The sequence below is a fragment of the Necator americanus genome, chromosome IV, assembly GCF_031761385.1.
Source record: "Necator americanus strain Aroian chromosome IV, whole genome shotgun sequence".
Classification (NCBI taxonomy): domain Eukaryota; kingdom Metazoa; phylum Nematoda; class Chromadorea; order Rhabditida; family Ancylostomatidae; genus Necator; species Necator americanus.
This window is the reverse complement of record NC_087374.1, coordinates 9,928,540-9,948,592: the sequence shown is the minus strand read 5'-3', so window position 1 is coordinate 9,948,592 and position 20,053 is coordinate 9,928,540. Positions and strand designations below refer to the sequence as shown.

General features: G+C 38.4%; 1 protein-coding gene across 3 annotated transcripts in view; it reads right to left on the bottom strand.

Annotated features, from left to right (window-relative positions):
• Positions 1-16,856, bottom strand: part of RB195_000806 (uncharacterized protein) — a gene marked incomplete at both ends in the record, with an annotated part of 21,715 nt that extends 4,859 nt beyond the window's left edge. Inside the window, 8 exons of one of the 3 annotated variants that reach the window (XM_064197332.1) lie at positions 119-228; positions 322-509; positions 861-941; positions 2,803-2,922; positions 3,597-3,764; positions 11,685-11,793; positions 11,875-11,973; positions 12,121-12,156. In XM_064197332.1, the coding sequence (XP_064053214.1) occupies positions 119-228; positions 322-509; positions 861-941; positions 2,803-2,922; positions 3,597-3,764; positions 11,685-11,793; positions 11,875-11,973; positions 12,121-12,156 (911 nt within the window). Of the gene's footprint in view, positions 1-118; positions 229-321; positions 510-860; positions 942-2,802; positions 2,923-3,596; positions 3,765-11,679; positions 11,794-11,874; positions 11,974-12,120; positions 12,157-16,808 lie in introns of those variants that run through there. The other 2 variants (XM_064197334.1, XM_064197333.1) reach the window with 2 other exon arrangements.
• Between the last annotated feature and the right edge of the window lie 3,197 nt (positions 16,857-20,053).

Sequence of the window (20,053 nt, the reverse complement as noted above, 5' to 3'; positions counted from 1 at the left end):
ATTATTATTATTATTATTAATTGTGTTGCAAAATAAACACAAAACAATAAACAAAGAAGAAGAGAAATAAACGAGCCAATACATTCATTCCTGAGTAAGTAGACCTCATTAAACTTACATGCAGTTCCTTGCAGCAAGATCTCTGTGGACGAAATGTTGAGCTGCCAAGTACGCCATTCCTTGCGCAACTTGATAGGCGAAATCGAGAAGTTCCAGGACGCATAACGCCTTAAGGAAAAGACACTTTGAAATTTAGCTATGAAGAGAGAAAAAGCACAGAAGTCGGCAAATCTAATCAAGCAAAATCTCTGAAACACGAACTCTGTTAGGATCAGCGATGTAGGTTTTCAGGTCACCTCCTTCCATAAAAGGTAGGACCACCCAAGGTGTTCCGGATGGGGATATTGCTATTCCCTTTAGAGAGAGCACATGTTGATGGTCAAAATGTTTCATAATTATTCCTTCTCGTAGGAATTTCTCGATGTGGGCAATATCTCGAGATCGGTCGCCTGAAAGAAGAAGAATTTGTCTAAGAGTATCCTCCTCTAATAATCTAAATGAAATATTTACCGAGAAATATATTATACAAAAAAAAACTATGTGATTTTCTAAGAAGTTCCAGAGTATGTATGTAAACATTCTGTAGCATAAAATTTGATTCAGTGAAAAAAATGAACCAGAAAAATGTAAATAGACGCCTAATTTCACACAAATTCAACAGATCCTTTAAAAAAATGTGAGTACCAATGTTCAGGAATATGCTATATCTTATGTGTTTAGCCAAAAAAAAACCCGCACAGATTTCTAGAAGTCTCTGGAAATTTACTAGGTTTTAAGTCTAACAACAATTCTAAACCTACCTTTAAGAGTTTTCACAGCAACTGGATGTGTTCGACCTGATGAGTCTCGCATATGACCGCGATACACATTTCCAAAATATCCTGAAATTATTATTAAAAGAGATTCATAGTGAAACATTGTTAACATCGGTTAATAATTTCCGGGGAATCTGCATTTTTCTCTTGATACGGTTGAGAAAAATGGAAAAATATCAATTTTATTTATACAGTTTCAGATTCGAGTTAAACTCCACTGACAGACTTGCGACCCCTTTGAACTCGCTGCACATTCCGGCCACTCGACTCAACTAAGCTCTATTTGTGCAGCGAATCTCCGTAATGTCAAAATAGAGACGAAGAAGAGATATACGTAAATGGTAGAAGCATACTGTAGTCATGGTTTTGGGCTTCTACATAAACAACGAATGCGTATTTCGAAGTATGGGAAAAAGGCAGCGATAGTGTTTTATAAACTTTGAAACTGTGGAATTAGGAATAAAAAAGTGTTTAGTGCAGATCAACCTCACTGAGATAGGCAAACGTTTTTGGCTTCAGTTCGGAAGTGAAGAGGTTAATGAACGTTTCTAAATAACTTGCAGGCCCCCATTCCCATCGGAGCATTCAGTCATTGTCCCTATCCGCTCACAAAAATCCGCTACCAATTAGTCAATTCCGGAATGATGTAAGATTCGGTTGGTTTAGAGCGGTTTTGAAGCGTTGACACTGCGAACCCGTAAAGAATAGCATTTCATTTCACGAAATCCACCATATGAGCTGTATTTTTCAGAGCGATTTTAGGTATGTCAACACACATCGCTCACAATACTAGCTGCAATGTTTCGTAAAATTGTTCCAGAGTTTTTAGCGCTTACAGCTGGATTCGAGCTCAGCTTGTTATCAAGTTTTTAGGCACTTTTTAATTGTAGAGGCCATTTGCTAGCAGATTGCTTGCGTGTTTTTCAAATGAAACAGGTTTGCGTTTAGAGCAGAATTAATTAATTTACTTTGCAGCATTTACCACTTTTATACGAATCTTTGATGATTTTTTTTCTTTTTTTTATAAGAGATTTAATCGGAAGGAAAAAAATTTCCTCGCAAAAATCCACGTGATGACAACTGATTAAGTTTTAGTTGAAGTGGTCACAATATTTTTGCTTTTCGCATCAGCTGTCATGAAAGGAAGATCTTTCATCGAAGGTGGCTCCCATCAACATTCCAACCCAGTGAATAGGATTTCTTCCCTGGAAAACAACCGTTCACTGAAATTCTTGAGCACGCAAACAAAAGCTTCGAATTGCGTAGCATCCAACATTGATCGGGAAGCAAATCAGCTGATCAGGATTCGATCTCATCACCAGCGCTTTTCTTTCACATGCCGTCGAACGTTCCCATGTTTACTTTGTGGCTGTGAGATGCAGTAGAAATGAGTAGCTGTCGTCTTGTGCCAACAAATGCTGTTCAATGCAGGTGTTACGATGCAGAAAGTGAAGAATGCTGAAATTTGCCGGAAGGGATTCCCGAGAGGCAGAGCTTCGCTACTCACCTTCGTTCCCCTTCTTTCGAATCGTAATAACAACTCGGCGACGGTTTGCTGCACAACGTTTCAAACAAATCACTGTTGTTTTGCGGTTCGAAACCAGCCCTCGCGAAAGTCCTCGCTCAGAAGAAGTCATTTCAAACTACTAACCTATGTACGTATGCATGGCACTCTCCGGAACATGCGTGCCCTCCACTGAACATACAAGGCGTGTCTAGCCAGAAAACAACTTTTATGCTATAGTACACATAGTTGAGAACTGGTGTTCGAGTGACGCATTTAGAGGTACGTATGTGCAGCGACGGTGAGAGGGAACCACTTCAAAGTCCCGCTTTGCCCGGGCACCGATCGGACCCGACGAGGAACTAGGCTTTTGAGGCCGTAGGAGAGGAAAAAAGAAAGCGAAACTGCCTCCTCAAAACTCACCCTTGCCCACTATGGATTCTAGTACGATCGCCTCCGATGGTATTAAGAGACCTGAGAGAGATTGACGCAAATCTGGTCCTATGAGCTGCAGTAGACCAACGGTTGAATACGTAGAGGATACTGAAAGAATAGCTTACATACCTTTAATGTCTATTGGAACGTTTGAAGGGGACTGATTTCGAGAGTTAATCAGAGAATGAGGATTTTCTTAGTTTATCAGCTTTACATTTTTCCTTTGAATACATTTATTTTCCCTTTATTTCGTTGTAAAACTCATTTCTTGTCTTTAGGCGATGAAAAAAAAAACTTGTAAATGTGACATAACTCTCTAAGCTTCAGTATACACCACAAATATTCGAAAAACAAATATTTTGAGTCGTTTTTGAAAATTATTGTCGAGGGAAACGAGAGATTGCCCAAAACGAAGAAATGTGACAAAATTAGTACATCCAATAGTTTTTATTCCGTCAACATTTTCAAGCGATCTCTAGGTTGTCCCATTTTGCACATCAAATTTTTTTTAGTGACGAGGCAATGCCTACGTAAAGGACGGGTCGCGTACAACAATGAATTTTCAAATTTATACTTTATATAATAATGAATATAGGAGCAATAAACTATAATTCTTTTGATTTATTCCAATGAGAATTAGAAAGAAAAGAAAGATGTATTTGGATTTAATGAATAGGAATTTTAGATTTCCAAAAAGATATTGTAGGTTTTGTTCAAGTTGAAGCCAAGGAAGAAAAAAAAGAAATAGTACGAAAGAAGTTAGTCTCTTTTTGCTGACTTACCGGTTGAAGGAGCATACGACCAATGTCTAGATCGTGGATGCGGAAGCGAATGATGCGATACTGATCGATATCGACTCGAATAGGATAACTCGGAATCCGAGTCCGACGAATCAAACACCGGATTTAGAAATACTTCACCCATCCTCCTCTTAATGGACGAGTTTGCACCTTGTAATGCTCCAAATCACAGTTAAGAATAGGGAATCGAGAGTAAGAGTTGTTCGAGGTCTGTAGAGTGGAAATCGAACCAGTACCGATTGTGTTACCGCGATATCGCGAATTAAACGATTTATACGAGCAGGTAACAGGAGTTGTAACTAGTTACAGTAGGTTGGCGGAATAACTGGGAGCGGATGGAGCGGGCAAAAGCGCACGATTTGAGCTGGTTTTGCATCGTGAGATCACACGACAAATAAGAGACGAGAGAATGTGATGAGAACGGAGAAACGGCAGATAAACAGACAAATCAACGATTGTGCAAAGTGCAGAGACACCAGAGATTTACGGGCGTTTGTAACTGAGTGATTAGCATTTCGGAGAAGATTATTATTATTAGGTCGACGGCGAAAGTGATGAGAGAATTTTCGTTGGCTGAGAAAGTGAGTATGAAGTGATTGACCTAGAACATCGGCGTCGTCGGCGCGCCAACCACAAGCGGTTCAGATGCACTAGCCAGCGTGGAAAGCGTGGAAACGATGAAAAATTCATGGGAAAATATTTGTTATTCAAATAGCTCGGAGCTCCTCAGACATTAGAAACATGCACGAAACGAAGATGCTAATTTCACTGATATTTTCTTAATTTCACTGAAGTTCATCGAATTCAACCCTGTTATGAGTAACAGGACCAGTTTTCCTGCGAAGAAAATACGTTTCTTTCTAACTATTTGTAAAGAAAACCAGTATTATGCTGTTGGTGCTCATTCTTTAAAATATCGAGCAAGAGGAACTACGTAGGCCCGGCAACATTCCGAAATTGCAGCTATACAATGCAAAAAATAGTTATTACAGGGACATTTGGGTTTTTTCAGCAGGAAATCGGCAGTACATTTGTATTCTCGAATGAACTACTCTAAAATTTTTACAATTGAAAAAAACCAGAATTGCCGTAGAGCATTATAACAGTGTAGTTAGAATGAAAACTGATTTTCATATTTGATCAGTACTTACGTTCTTTTTTTGGAGAAACGTCTATAAAATAGCCGCATTTGACATCTGAGAATAGAAATCTCTGCTATTATCCACCATAATACGGTAGTTACATAATACAGTAAGTAAAGTGATTCGAAAAAAGTTGAAAAAAGAGATCTTTCCTCACCATTTCGTGATTTCAATGAAGGGAAAGATTCAAACATAACCTTCGGAGTTTTATGCGCAGTCTCAAGGTAAAGATTAATAGTGTCTGACCATATTTACCTTCAGAAAACGGATTTTTTTCTCTAGTGTTCAGTTCTGTGAGTTCCGATTACGAACAGCTACGGTGACATCGGGTCGTATTCGGTTTTGAAGCTCTTTCTGGATGTTTTGACACCTAGGTCCCATCGAAAGACAGCAGAGAAAGCTACAGGTTGAAGGTGAACATGATCTCGGCAAGATAAGAGTTCGCTACTAGCGGGATATTTGGAAGATTTCAGCTGCGTGGCCCAAAATCCAGCCGCCGTGCTCATCATTTTTAAACGGGTTGAAAGATACGAGATAGAACTCGCTTCATTATGCGCTTGTTCTGGATCTCATTCAAAAATGATGAGATGACCTCATGAAAAACAAAAAAAGGTAATTGAAGAGGAAATGGATGTAATGTATGAGTGTAGATGTTGTTTTTCAAAGTATGGACACACTAATGTGCTTTTTTGAGCAACAATAACAATTTCAATTTCGAAGGAAATCGATTGAACTATTCGAGGAGGAAAAGCTAAGCGAAATGTCAAATAGTTGTTTCGAATAGCGGAGGCGGTAAGGCGGTATGTTTGCCTATGTTCGTCACCAACGTGGTTTCTCACCACGGCGAGAAGCCTATCTTGTTCGTGTTCCGTAACAAAAGGCGAAAAAAAGTGTAGCAGTCAAGTGAGGTTGTTGAACAGAGGACTTCGTAATGCTATGGTGACACAAAATGCATGAATTGCCTTGTTTTTGAGTGATGCAGACAAAAGTAATGCAGCATTCACGTAGAACTATGGAAATTAATGGCAAATTGCCGGGGCAACGCTGGCAGCAAACGTATGTATTTGCAGAAATGGCATATCCACATAAATCGGTTACGTGAAGCAACTACGACTAGCTTCAGAACCAATTTTCGACGAATAAATTGCGTCGAAATGCTCTGGTGGGAACACAGCGGGAAGCATCTCAGCTTTTCACACACACACGAAGGACAGGTGGCAAAATTTTGATGCCATTTCTATCGGTACTCTAGCATGGATGGGAATTATCACCCAGAAAAGAGGAATTAACCAGAAAAGTGCGAAACATCGGTGGGGTTGCTGAAATGTTCTGCTGAATGCCGAATCTGCTCGCTGGCAAAATTTATTTTACTGCACTGCTCACCCTGGGGAGCTGTATTTGAAATGACACGCTTAACCATTTCACCATGTTCGCCATATTTTCAGCGTGGTAAAAGATTGCCCTCGAGGCTGAGCGGCTGCGATGAAAACTGTTTTTTGAAGACTTTCCGGAAGAAATATGAAATATTATAGAGAAGTATGGCGCTATTCTAAGCAACCAATATAATATTATTCTAGAATTATTTTTATTGCAAAGACTGTGTTTCCTGAAGTTTTAGCATTTACTAAATTACCAAGTACTTAAAATTACTAATTTACTACCATTTACGAAAAAAGCTAAACATTTAATCCAGAAAGATACGCACATAAAATAGTGCCTGAATATGCGATGATTCGAATTGCAACATGAATTTTTAGCTGATATTGTCGAAAACGACTCGTAAAAAAATTACTTCCAGTACGAATCAACAATCAACAATCTTCCCGTGTCGGAAAGATCGTTGGTTGTTGGTTCGTACTGGAAAATAATAGACAAATAAAGAAAATTTTCAAGCCTCATTCATTGAATTTTCTGCAGAATAAAATCGTCTTTTCTACGTCTATTTTCTTTTACAGATAATTTTCGAAAATTTCATCGAAAAATTTGTATCTATCGTTTGAGTATCTGCATCTCATAACGAACGCATTCTAAATTTTTCTAGATCAACTCTATAGCTTTTTTTTACAAAGAGTGACAGTTAAAATGTGAGGAGACCACTTTTGAGTTCCTTCCAAAAACATTCGGCTGCAACATGTGCAACATTCGGCTGAAGAATGAGGCTTCTAGACATCAAAGTATGAATGCGTCGATGTGAAAACCGAAGAATAGTTGAAAAGGAACAAAGCTAATCAAATCATGTATTCATGAAGCTGATGCAAATTTAATATACTTTTGCGAGTGGCTTTTCTTGGAAAAAAATTGAATAAAGTACAACTTTAGTCGTCAAAAAAAGTAAATATAAAGGGTATATCTGAGTAGCCAGGTTGTTCTTTTCTTGCTAGGGGTGTCCTCTACACTAACCTCAAACATAGTCTTATTAGAAACGTCTGGATACGTCTAGCCATGCATCGATACGTAGGTCGCAATTTTTTTAGAACGTGAAAACCAAACCGGGAGACGTTCGGCAATGGCATTAGATGCAAATTACAAACGATGACCCTGAGATGCGCTCAAACTATTTGGATGTTTACCCATCCAGAAAAGTGGAACCCCCAGATGATATGTGTGAGAACAGAGCGAAAAAATCGCTCGAAATGCTTCTGCTCCTAAAAGTGTAAGCTTTATATCATGCCCGAAATTATTGTAGACCAACGGAAAGCGGAAATGTATTATGTGGAATGAAACTCAAACGACAATGTTTGCCAAATGTCCTAACATTTGTTGACAATAGGGCATTTAATGGGAATTCCTCTCAAAAGGCTACGTAAAGCATTGTGAATCGAGACGTTACATGCCAATGGTACTAAATTACGTTACTTACTCATACTCTAGGAAAAGTGTGTTCAAGAAAGGCTTAACTAAAAATGTTCACCACACGGAATGTGTGCACTTCTTTATTGTTTTTATGCTTCTAAACGCTGTTATGCTAAAATCAACATATTCGGCAGATATTCGAGTGGAGGATGCTCACTCCTAAATTGGATGAATAATGAAATTCTCAAAAAAAAGTGCTCATTGCCGATATGCACTTTCGTAATAACGAAAGTGCTGAAGGCATCCTTTGTGAACTTTTTGCCCAACCACATCTGGAAATTATCTGTTCAGAATAAAGTACTTTTAAGCAGATTCACTGAAATCTCACTAATCTGTCAGTTCCCTTCGCATAATTACAAAAGTGAACTTCCCAACACAGGAAACATATGGCCTAGTTCGTGAGAATTCGATGTGGTGTAGGTGTGCAGGTCCGGTCGACGACACGTCGATCCAAATTCGGCAAGCGGATGACGACGATGTTGTGACGACAAAGGGCGCGTAAGGCATACCGGCGCCAAGCCAGCCCACCAATGTCCGCATAGTGTTTGTGTGTGGTTTCATGAAGGCCGGCCGCATTTTTGTGCATCACTGGACAAATACGCAAATATCACACCACAATTTCCACTCGCATCAAACGCTCTAAGATCGGCGCCGTGGCATCAGGCGCTAGTTGAAGAAATCACATCCTAGCATTTAGGTCAATGTGACTCGCAAAAAATGCTAGTAATTGATAGCTATCCTGAATGTAATTTGTTCTTCAGAGAAAGGCAGCAACACCTAATTGGAGGTGGAAATCCCTGGGAAACGTCATCCATGCGTATCAATCTACATACGATAATTTGTGCATCAATTACAGAGGAAGGAAATTCTGGACAGATCTCAATATAGTCTCAGGGTCTCAGGATAACATTTTAAGCGATGAGATACATACACCTCATAATTGGCGATACTTCCTTCAATTCCCGCTTAAAATCCTATACATGAAAAGAAGATGTTAAATTCATCACGTCTCGTTTGCCTTTACACTACAGAAAGCAGAAGAAAAAGGAAAACAAGATAAAATAAAATGATAGAAGGATGAAATTGCGCTTTTCACAGAGGTCACTGAAATACGGAACGTATCTTCCATAATATAATTGCAAGTGACAAATTTTCCCCTCAAAAAATGATTGCATGTTTAAGATGACGAAAAAGGTGTTATACTTTTTTTTCACAATGTGTTCCATTTTAAAAGATTTGAAAATGTTTCAGACTAATTAAAAGAGTCACCACGAAATCTAATTTAGTACCAGTCATTACTTATCTCAAGGTTATTCAACACTCCGAAAATCGTATTCAAATTGCTGTAGGGGTTAATGTTGATGTGTTTATTGTTTGTTTGTGTTTATTGTTGTTAATTATTGTTCTTTTTTTGTAATGTATTGGTAGAGACACTTGGAAATATACTGATTTGGTCTTTTCAAATAACGGAATTTTCGAACTAGAAGTTTCCGCTTTTATACATAGTGGAAGAATTCCAGATTTATTTCAGTGTTTCACAAAACAAGAGAAGAACTGAGAACATATTTTTTGTACTGTAAACTTCATTTTCAGTTATTTTCCGCTTAGGGTTTTCAAAAATTGTCCATCTTTAATCAACATGCCTCACATGGTACTCTTCAAATCCGACAGAAATCTCAGAAGCAACTTCAGTGCTTGTAGTGTCGATTAAATGTCAAGGAGAAAAAAAAATTGATTTTGAAAAGGTTCTGTTTTTTCTCCTTTCACAATCCTGTGCTTGTGTTTTAATAATCGGAAGAAAAAAAATAACGGCCAATGAAATTTGAAGAAATCGAGCCAGTATTGTCGTGTAAAACGCGAACGTCCACCATAGAATAATTTAGTAATTTAATAATAATTTAGAACACTTTCCCAACACTTTTTATTTCATGTACATATTTAAGTAAGAAAAAAAAACGCTCAAGACTTTTCCTTCAACCCATTGGAATATCGAGACTCATCACACATTAAGAATGCCCCTTTCAGGATTTCATATAATAAGGATCTAAAATATATTGGATTGTGTTCAAATAAGTGCTCTAATGATGTTTTATGGTGAAAGAGACTTGGTTCGAATAGGAAAGTGTTTATACCATTGAATTTCGCCCTAACACGCTAAAGAGAATGTTTCTATACTTTTTAAGATAACAAAAAAGTAGAAATTATGCGTTATTGGGAAAAAAACACACACATCTCATCCTGCGGCGTTTCTGAATATCACTAATATAATGTTTCTGAGGTGAATTTATCACTGACTGAGCGCTGCTCTCCAGGACCAAAAATGAAAAACGACTCGTCTGGTGGTTGCTACCAAGCAGTCTACATTCCATGTATATATTACGCTAATATTTAATTATTATGTATTTTCTACCAAAGTTTAGAGTAATCTTTCTGGTCTCCTAAGGATGCAATCACAGTTCTGAAGGAAAAACTCGCCCTTGGTAATTATATCATAGATGTTTGAGGGGGATATTTCGAGTTCTATTGATCTCTCTGAAGAAGTTATTTTCTGCACTTCCATCGTTTTATTCTATCCTTTTTTCATTTTCTATGCTTTCTACGGTATAAAGGCGAACGAGACAAAATGAATTTGACACCTATTCTTTATGGTGGAGTTTGAGGAGGATCTGAGAGAAATATCATCACTTAAGAAGCGTATCCTATTTTTCTTTCTATTACGGAAGGGTTTCTTCTAGGAATTCAGAAATTCTACAATTTTTTTGAATTTAAATGCCCTTGTTTAGTGATCTAATACGCTATATTTCTCATAATCACTTCCATTGCTCGCTTCATATCTTGCCCTTCTAATAGTGTTATGGAATTCAAGCTGTAGTCGTGGATCCGCCATCCGGAGTCCCTATTTGCAACAATAGGAAGTTGCGGTGCTCTCAAGCAGTAGATATCGATCAGGGAGTTTGAATCATTCGTATAAATCTATTTATGCCAATTTTTTGGAAGTGTTTTTAAGCAGAAAGAAGAACACATTAATAGATACAGTATCTATCCTAAAATTTTTCTAAATGGTTTACTTTTATTGCAAAAATTCCCCGAACTTTCTTATTGTGTTTGCGAATTAGTTAAGTCGATCAATAGTTATGAAGGATGAATGAATAGTGAAAAATGTCAATAGTGAAAAAAACAGAAAAAAAAACTAGTGAACATAGATTAATAGTGTTGAACATATAAAAATGATGAATCCATTTTTTTTTGTTTATATGGCTTCAGCCTTGCTGTCATATTATGTATTTAGAAAAAATCCTCATTTCGGTCGTAGAGTAACGAAATAGAAACGAAATAACGAAATAGTAACACATTATTAATCTATTGTTAAAACCTAAAATTCTAATCTTAATTGGTTAATTAAGAAACAATCGTCATTTCGGCCATAGCGTAACGAAATCTTTATTTGTGAACGCAAACCGTGTTGCTCAAGCCGGTCAATGGAAGGATTTCTCTTTCTGATTTCTTACTGGATTGATTTTAGTGTTGACAAATAAAGAAATCAATCGACTATGTAGGTACAAAATGATTGGAAAATTTCTTTCACCCAATTTTTTTCTAACATTAGGTGTAAATACAAGTATAAATTATGGCCGGTAGCCATAGTAATGAATCAAGCCTTAACCTCAGGGTGAAAGCTCTTTTCCTCTTTAAGAATGAAGTACATTTGGATATCCCTGCTATTTTTGGTAGATGAGAGCCTATCGCTTTCTAACCGGGAGATAATCAAAACGACTGACTTTGAACAATAAGGGTCCAAATTTAGCTCACTGTACTATTGACTATATTTTATGAAATGAAGAAATAATTCATTGTTTGTCATACGTGCATATTCAATATTTGTCCTTGAAATTGCAAATTTGATTAGCTTCCATGCCGTGTACATAAAAGGAACGAAAAAAGTGAAAGAAAACAACCATTGTCCGCTGTGGACCCATTACACATTTTAAATCGAATCCCCACTCACTGATTATTTTTAGGAATATTAGGAAAGAGTTTAGAGGACGAATAGAATCTTTTGCAAGAAAAAGCTAACCTGTACTACAAGTTGTCCATTGTGCGGGAGTAGGAGCTGGCGTTGACGATCTTTCACGACAGTGATATTGTATGAGGACAGCCAACAACGCCACTGAGATCACAATCAACTGAAATTCCATCAAAGTAGTTAATGAAAGTCGAAAGTAAATAAATTGAAAAAAAAGACGAATTCGTCAACGACCACTCACAAAAACGAAAGCGATTAGTAGAAGTGAATGATCGGCTAGAAATGAAAGACCAGCATCCGTGACGGATGTCGAAAGAACGGCCGATGCCGTGCTTGTAACCTAAAAATTCCACAATAATTGTTGTGAATTAAAGCTGAAGCGAAGAATGCTCGATGACTCGCGTTGTAGCGCTGCCTTTCAGATGCTGCGTCAATCAACAGTCTTCTAATTCCTGCTCAATAGCCTATGCCCATTCAATCTGCTTACATCTATTCGATTGCTATAGCCGGGTGAAAACGACATAAAGCTCGTTGAACCTAATGTAGAGCGTGAATCGATGTGAGTAAAGTAAATGTGAGGTGTCACTAGCTGAGGTAATCGCTTCTGGCACAACCAACGAGATGAAGCTCGGTGTAAGCGGCTACGCTCGAAGCGGCGAGCTGCAGACAGCGGTTGGAATCGAGATATGATCATTGTGATATGCAACAATGGGGGTAGGAAAGGTTCCCTTCAATCACAACCGCTTGCTTCACCGCACCGCTTCAAACACGGCCGCTTACGCAACTACACCAATCTCCATGTCTTTTTGACCCGACTAAGCTAAAAGCGACATGCTTAGCTCACTTCATCGTTGCTGCACTCATATCGATTCGTGCTCTATTTCAGCTATACTAGTGGTGCCCTTCCCTAAAAGCAGGGCACCACGAAATCTACCGGAAAAACAACGTGAATAGTTCTCAGAGTCTATTCGCTAGCAGGCGCAGTGCGTTTGCCTGCGCTCAAATATGTGATACGTTGTTGGTTGCCTCGTAGGAATATCTGATCGAAAAGGCTATTTCCCACGTTGTTTTGCAGGGCACATAGGGGGAATTGAGCGTGGTCGCCGTAATGCTCATGATCGCTGTCTCTACTGGAAAGATTCCAACATCGTCCTCGTTTCTGCCTTCAAAGTTCCCCATCGCACAACTGCGATCGTTGTAGTGGGTGTTTGTATTTGGTGTCATTCTGTGAAGTATTTCGATTCAAAAATTATTTCATTTTTATATTTTCTATTCGATTGTTGTAGCTTTGCACATTTGTACAAATACTTTATTTTTACTGTTTTACTGTTTTTCAATACAAATCGGTAATAATTAAATGAGTGGAAAATTACTGAGGTGGAGTCACCGTCATGAAAGACATGGAGAGACACCCACTCAACATATTTTGAACAAAACTCTATTTATAGACTATATTATATAGTTTTTCAGTAGTTTTTCCAAGAACCACGTGACATCAGCAACGTGTGGATTCGCTGCGATTACTGTCTTTTATTTGCCTAAACTATTATACTTGTTCTGAACTGGAACACAATTAGTTTTAATTGATTTCCTCGAGCTGTAGCCAAGATTGGTATTGATCGTCTTTATTAAACAATGGCTAACGTTTCGGTGTTATCGCCTTCGTCAGAGCCTGGAAAACTCAAAGAAAATTAGTTTTAGCACTTTCGAATGTAGCACAATCAAAATCATTGTATCCCAGCCCGGTGTAAGTGGGAAATCCATGGTGAGGTGTACCGAACGAACTAGAAATGCTACTTGTCGATAGTCAAATTTAAGCAACAGCCAAGCCATTGTTAACAAACTTTATTACGGCTAACGTTTTGGCGTTGTCACTTACGTCAGAGCGTGGAAAGTAAGAACATTTGCAATATATCCTCTCAAATGCCGCATCCAGCGATTGCAGCACGCGGATATCCGCTAACATCACGGCAACGCGGCTACTGAGATAGGCATTACGATTTGGGCTCTTTAGGTTTTGTTTCCGGGTGTAATATCTTAGGGGGTGATGACTTGTTCTGGATGAGGCATTTGAGAGGATATACTGCAAATGTTCTTACTTTCCAGGCTCTAACGAAGGCTTCGACGCCGAAACGTTAGTCGTAATAAAGTTTGTTAACAATGGCTTGCTTGGCTGTTGCTTAAATTTGACTATCGACAAGTTGGAATCTCTGCGCCAAGATTCAAGAAAGGTCAAACTTTCGCACTTTTGAACTAGAAATGCATGTGATTTCTTTTCCAAATTCTCTCGAATCAATATCAATAATTATTCAGTGACGACATCTTTTTTTAAGCAGGCGGACGTTGCAAGAATTGCGAGTGGCGCGTATTTCGATCATATACTGTTTATAGTACAAGTTTACTCCTTCCCTCAAAATTCATCTCTGGTTCCCAATTTTTTAGTAGCTTTAGGAAAACAGGAACCAGATGATTTTTGGGTACTTCTGTAATTTTTAAATGGCTCTCTCATCAATTGCGTAACTTTGATTTGCTGAAAACGAGATACTATGGAAAGGAAGGAAGGATAAACAGCAATAGTTTGGCTGAAATTGTTAATGACATTAAAGGAATAAGGCATTTTGGCACAATAGAGCCTATTTCGTTGGTTTATGGAACAACTGCCATAGAAACTTAAATGGATAGTGATTGGTCTTCAGAGAAACTTCATAGCAGGATTTTTTTTTTCAGTTGATTAGATGAAGTCACTCTCGAATCACTCTCCTGATCGAACATTAGAACAAAAGTAAAGTTATCCATAAAACAACCACCAAGCACATGTGTTCAGCAGATTTGAAGGTGCTGGGTTTATCTAATTGTAATGAATTCTGTGAATTCTAATAAAAGTCCTCGAAATATTTCTAGAAATTCTTCCCCTATTGAAATAAACTAGTTTTACATCAGAAAAGAAACTCAGGGGGTTCCGGAAGTACAGCGGGGGTGTACAGCCCACGTATAACGGTCTTTGTTGTCTTATTACGAAGAAGACCTTCTCGGTCAGCGACCTCTTTGAAAAACATGACACAGTGTTTGTTGTCTTCTTACGAAGAAGACTTTCTCGGTCAGCGACCTCTCTGAAAAACTGTTTTTTTTTTTCGACAGGATCTTCTGCTAACAAATCGTTCGGCATCTTCTCTAATAATAAGCGTATGTTAAAAGCAGAAGCCACGCCATTAAAGGCAGCATACCACGAATCTGAGGTGGTGAGGATTTCAGGTGGAGTATTCGTATACGGGATAGTAGATTATGGAGAGGGGTGTGGCTCCGTCCATTTCTTCCTAATTGCCGTAAAAAAACGGCCCGGAAGATGCGGCGCCGCACAGGGCTGGCGCGCTCCAATCGAACTCTTTGTAGAAAATAGTGCGCCGGAACGCTCGAAGCCGTATCTTCCGGGCCGTTTTCTACGGCAATTAGGAAAAAATGGACGGAATCACCCTCCTCCCACAATATATACGAATACTATACCGGAAATCCGTAACTCTCCAGATTCATGATGTGATACCTCTAACACAACCTGGAATTTTGATTCGCTGCGCTAAAGGGACGGATATCTAACCTCGAAGAGGAGAACTGAGGGAACTCGAAAAGTACAGCATTTTTATTTATTATTGTTATATATCATATATATTATTATCATTATTATTTATTATTGCTATGTTAGTTAGTTATTTTGCTGTATGTAGCCCCGATGGCGGGCAAAGGTTTCCCTTTTTTAAGCAACATTGAAAAGCGTCAAAAGTTTCAGATGTCACCAAATTTCAGCTTATACAAAATTTTTCGAATACGTTTATTTGTGCTTTCTTCCTCGATAGTGAAGAAACGTAAGAATGCGACCACAACAACCTAATGCCGGTTCTCTCTGAAAAAAAATTGATTGACTCGTTCAAAGGTTCCGAGACAATTGATTCGTTTGGAGAAAAATCCAAAAGCAAGCAATACTTTTCACTTTGAGATTATTTTTTTGCGAACATCTAACTATTCAAAAAATGATTGCCGGACTAAATTTCTTTGAACATTGATACGAAAAAAAAATCGAGTAGTTCAAAGTATTACTTTAATTGGTAACTATATCGCGTAATTTTCCATAAACCGCCCGTGAGGGATGGGATAGATTTTAGAGTAGAGTATCACTTTAGATTTCTGTGACAGACATTAAGGGATCTCCTAGCAATTACGAGCCCTCTACGCATGTTTTCATCTTGGATGTGCCTTTAAAAGACTCATCCTCAGCGAGCGAAGTAAAGTAGAGAATAATTACATGAACTTTAATGTGTCGGATATATTGGAAGTGCATTTCCGAAGTATTATTTGTCGTTTCTACTATTAATTCTCTCTGAAATCCATTAATTTGAAAGTTTGGCAAAGATTAGAAAGAAGAAGATAGAAAGAAACGACTTACATACATGCTGCAGAGTGAACAGTTGTTTTTTTTATTTTTTAAGAATACGGTAATCGAAAAAGTTTCGAATGCGTACATACATCCGAGAAAAAACAAATTCGTTCTATATAACTTCTTCTTTAAGACGGTTTAGTGAAGTCATCAGAGGAGGATTAGATAAGAATAGGATTAGAATAGAGGATTCCACCGATTCTAGAAGAGATAATATTTTTTAAATCGATTGATTGAGAAATTTCTCAACAGAACTAAGAACCTATATTTTCTTTCCATTAGATTCCTAAGTTCTGAATAGTTTTGTGCTTCTCTCCTTTGCCTGATGCCTGATTTTTTCCGCAATTCTTAGAAGTTCTTCAGAGCTCTGCTTCAACATCGTGTTCATTATGTGTATTCAATATAACTTCCAAGAAAACGTCGTTCCACACGGCAGTGAAGCGACGTCCATGGAACACGTGAACCTAAGCGGGTGCACGCCTTAGCCGTCTCTCCTTAGTGGCGAAGCGCACGGCAACTCAGATCTTTTTTTTCCCCGTCCTCGAAATTGAAGGTCGCTAATGAATTTGAGCCGCTTTTTAGCCTTTTCGGTTATCCGCATGACCTTCAAGGATTTGCCATGCATGCAATTATAGAATTGCAACCTAAGTAATCTCTCTTAGCACATTAAAGCAATGTACAAATTTTTATTCGGGTCCTACGCAGCGCAATAGCATGTACCGGAGCGAATGTGGTTAGAACATACATACCTCAGTCGGAAAAAGCCTTGCTAGTTCACTCTTGGAGGGCGAGATCATGGCTCACATAGTTCTGACCTGAAATCTGGAGTTAATAGGTACTTTTGAGGTTAATTGCAACGAGAACGAGACGGTGAAAACTGGATGAACCATGAAAGGAAAAGTACGACGCTAGTGTTTCAGGAGATCAACAAACTGCTGAAGAATTTTGGAAGTAACTCGTGGAACAATATTGAAGGTGGAAGTTATTTGAGCTTGTAAAACAACATCATTCTTTGCTAGAGATACGTAAAGAAGTCCTATTCAACACAGAATTTCATAGACGACGAGGCTTCGAAAAAAGGTAGTTTTCAAAAGAAAGATACTTGTAGACCTTCAAAATGTGTTTAGAAGAATTTTTTTCTGGAACCCTGTTCCACTACCACAACAGCAACGTTCTTAACAAAGCAAGAAGAAATAGCTTAGTTTATTTGCGTCAATAGCAAAGAAGGCTTAGAATTAAAAATAAAGAGGTTCAGGAAGTGCTGTTCACACTGGTATGGACAACGATTGCTGCCACCTGCATTTGAGATGCTCGAACGTTTATTTCATTCGTAGGACAGACAGAGACTGTTAGAACCGAGAAGAAGAACATTGGGTGGAACTAACTAGCATTTCAAAAAAACTGGTTCAGCCACCTTTTTAGAGTCTTTACCTTCACCCCTACGGTTTGTTCGTTCTGATGCTGAATAGGAAAAAGACAATAGACAAAAGAGAAAGAGTACGGTAGGGAATGCAACTAATATTGTGCACTATGGACGGGAGGAGGTAATGGAAGACGCCAAAAAGGTGGCAGAAGTGCTACTAAGTTCGCTTTGAGGGCAACAACCCAGGTATGGAATGAGGGTCGAGGCGGCAATGTTGGACGCGGTCCTCGTCAAATGCAGGTTGTATTCCTGAGAATTGACCGCGAAGTGGATAGTGGAGACACAAACGAAAAGTGAGCAAAAAGCGACTGCGAAGCCTTGAAATGCGCAACGGCGAGTGGATTCGGCCGTCTTTGAAACGAACTGGGCAATTGTAGGAGAACAGGAGAAAACAAGATGCATCAGAGGTGGTTACGACGGAAAAACGAAGAAATGGTGAATGGGCGGTAGAGGCCGAAGGTTCACGACGCAACCAACAGGCGAGAAATTGACCACTGACCTGATAAGTGACCGTTGTATTCAACGAGCACGCTGAACAAAACGAAGGACAAAATCTGACGCTACACGGCACATTCAGCCCTTTTGGTTTTCTTCCAGAAGAGGTTTGAAAGTTTCTTTTGGGGGAACGTCTTGCGAAAAATCGTCTCCAAGATAAGCATCTGAACCTATTTTCAGAAATTCCATTAAAGAAAGAGGTTCGATTTGAAATTTTCTGAATGTTGAAGGTCAAGGTTAGTTGAATTATTTCAGTTTGAATTGATGTAGAACACTTAAAAGCAAACCTATGGTAAATCGTAGAAAATAACCATATCTTGAGGCATTTTTTCCTGAACTCGCAAACAAACGACCTGGCTTACTTGCAACAGTTGCAGATGTGCTGATTTAGCTCAGCTTCGAAAAAATTTCTTCTTCAATTTTCTGCTGATATTTTGAGTGACTGCATCCAATGAAACTCTCAAAAAGAGGGAATTTATCAGAGATCAGGTGAGGCTAAGCAATCGAAGCATGAGTCCGTGCACCATCGCGGTGCGTTGTGTTCAAACAATTACCTTCATTTGCTGGGGGCGCAACCAATTTAGACTGATGCGAGAAGGAATAAAAGCCTGGATCTGAAAGATATGACCCACTGCCAACACTGATCCATACGTACATACATAGCTTTCAAAGCACTCATTTCTGTAGTGATGGGTGAAACGCTGCGGCTAATGTCACTGATGTTTTTAGAACTAATCGTTCTTCACTAAAATAAGATAAGGAATTGTGCAAGTGCCTTTGAGGGAATTTAATCCACGAAAAACAATGCTGGTTTGCTGGGACCGACTTTCTTAGCTCTGACACAATGGCTGAAAAAAGCAAAGAAAAGGAAGAAATAAATGTTCTACAATGAATTCTTGTGGATACCAAGAAAAGTAGCGCAAGGACAAAAGGTTTAAAAACAGTTTTTCTTTCGTATGACCTTGAAGAGCTAGTCAAAGTGCCAATTTCGGAACTTTAAAAACCACTTGCTTAAAGAGGGAGAAGCTGATGGATGGAGTGAAGAAGCTGAGAGGCTATGGAACTCATATTAATTCTCTGCTAATCACTTAGGCTGTATATGCGTTTTTAATAATATGCAGGGTGACCCGAGTAATTGTTGAATGGAGAGCGCTAATTTATAATAAGAGAATATATAAGAAAATTTTAAGAAGATTTAAAAAATAAAAAAATAAAATGAAAAAATTAAAAATTAAAATTTATTACAAGAATAAGAATTTATAAGAATTTATAAGGAGAATTTTTCTGGGAAAAAAAGAATTATGCGTGCACTAGAACGTTATATATGTATTCTTTTGTTAGTCATTATCCCGTAGTCGAATTAGAAGGAACTCATTAACGGGTGGACTGAAAACTCATGTTCGGATCTATCCGCTCCGGCTCGATTAACTCATCAAGATAATTGCGAAAAGGAAGTGCACGATCATGAAATGAGCGACGATGAGCTTCTGGGAACTACTTCACAAGTGGTTACGATGAGCACGGGCCAGGCTAGAATGATGGTGATGGTCTGTTTAGCAAATAGGAAGTGAACAATACACACCGGCTACGAAATGATGGATCAAATTTCTTGCACAACACTCAGTGGGTGAAGAACGTGAACGGGGAAAGTGTGGAAGAAATCATCAACACATAGCGCTAGTCCATTAGGTGAGCAGATTATACACAAAGCAATCGAATCGCTTTTTTTTCTCCCACCAGAAAATGCATCTACTCATATCAAAGAAAATGTGTACTCATCCACTTAGGCATTATAGCGTGGAGAAGATAAGAATCGCACGAGTGAGAAGATTTATCTGTTCAGCTCTCTGGAAATTGTCCGGATAGAATTCGAATTTAACGATGAAAAAGGATGACCACACTGTATAGAACTGGAACCGTACGCTTGTAGTTTTAGGTCCTCTCCCTCTATATGCTAACATGTGTGAATCCTTTATGAAAAAATGATTAGTTACATTATTTAAAAAATATATTTTATAGTTATTAATATATTTATTTATTTAAAAAATTATTATTAAATTATTTATTTAGGTTAAA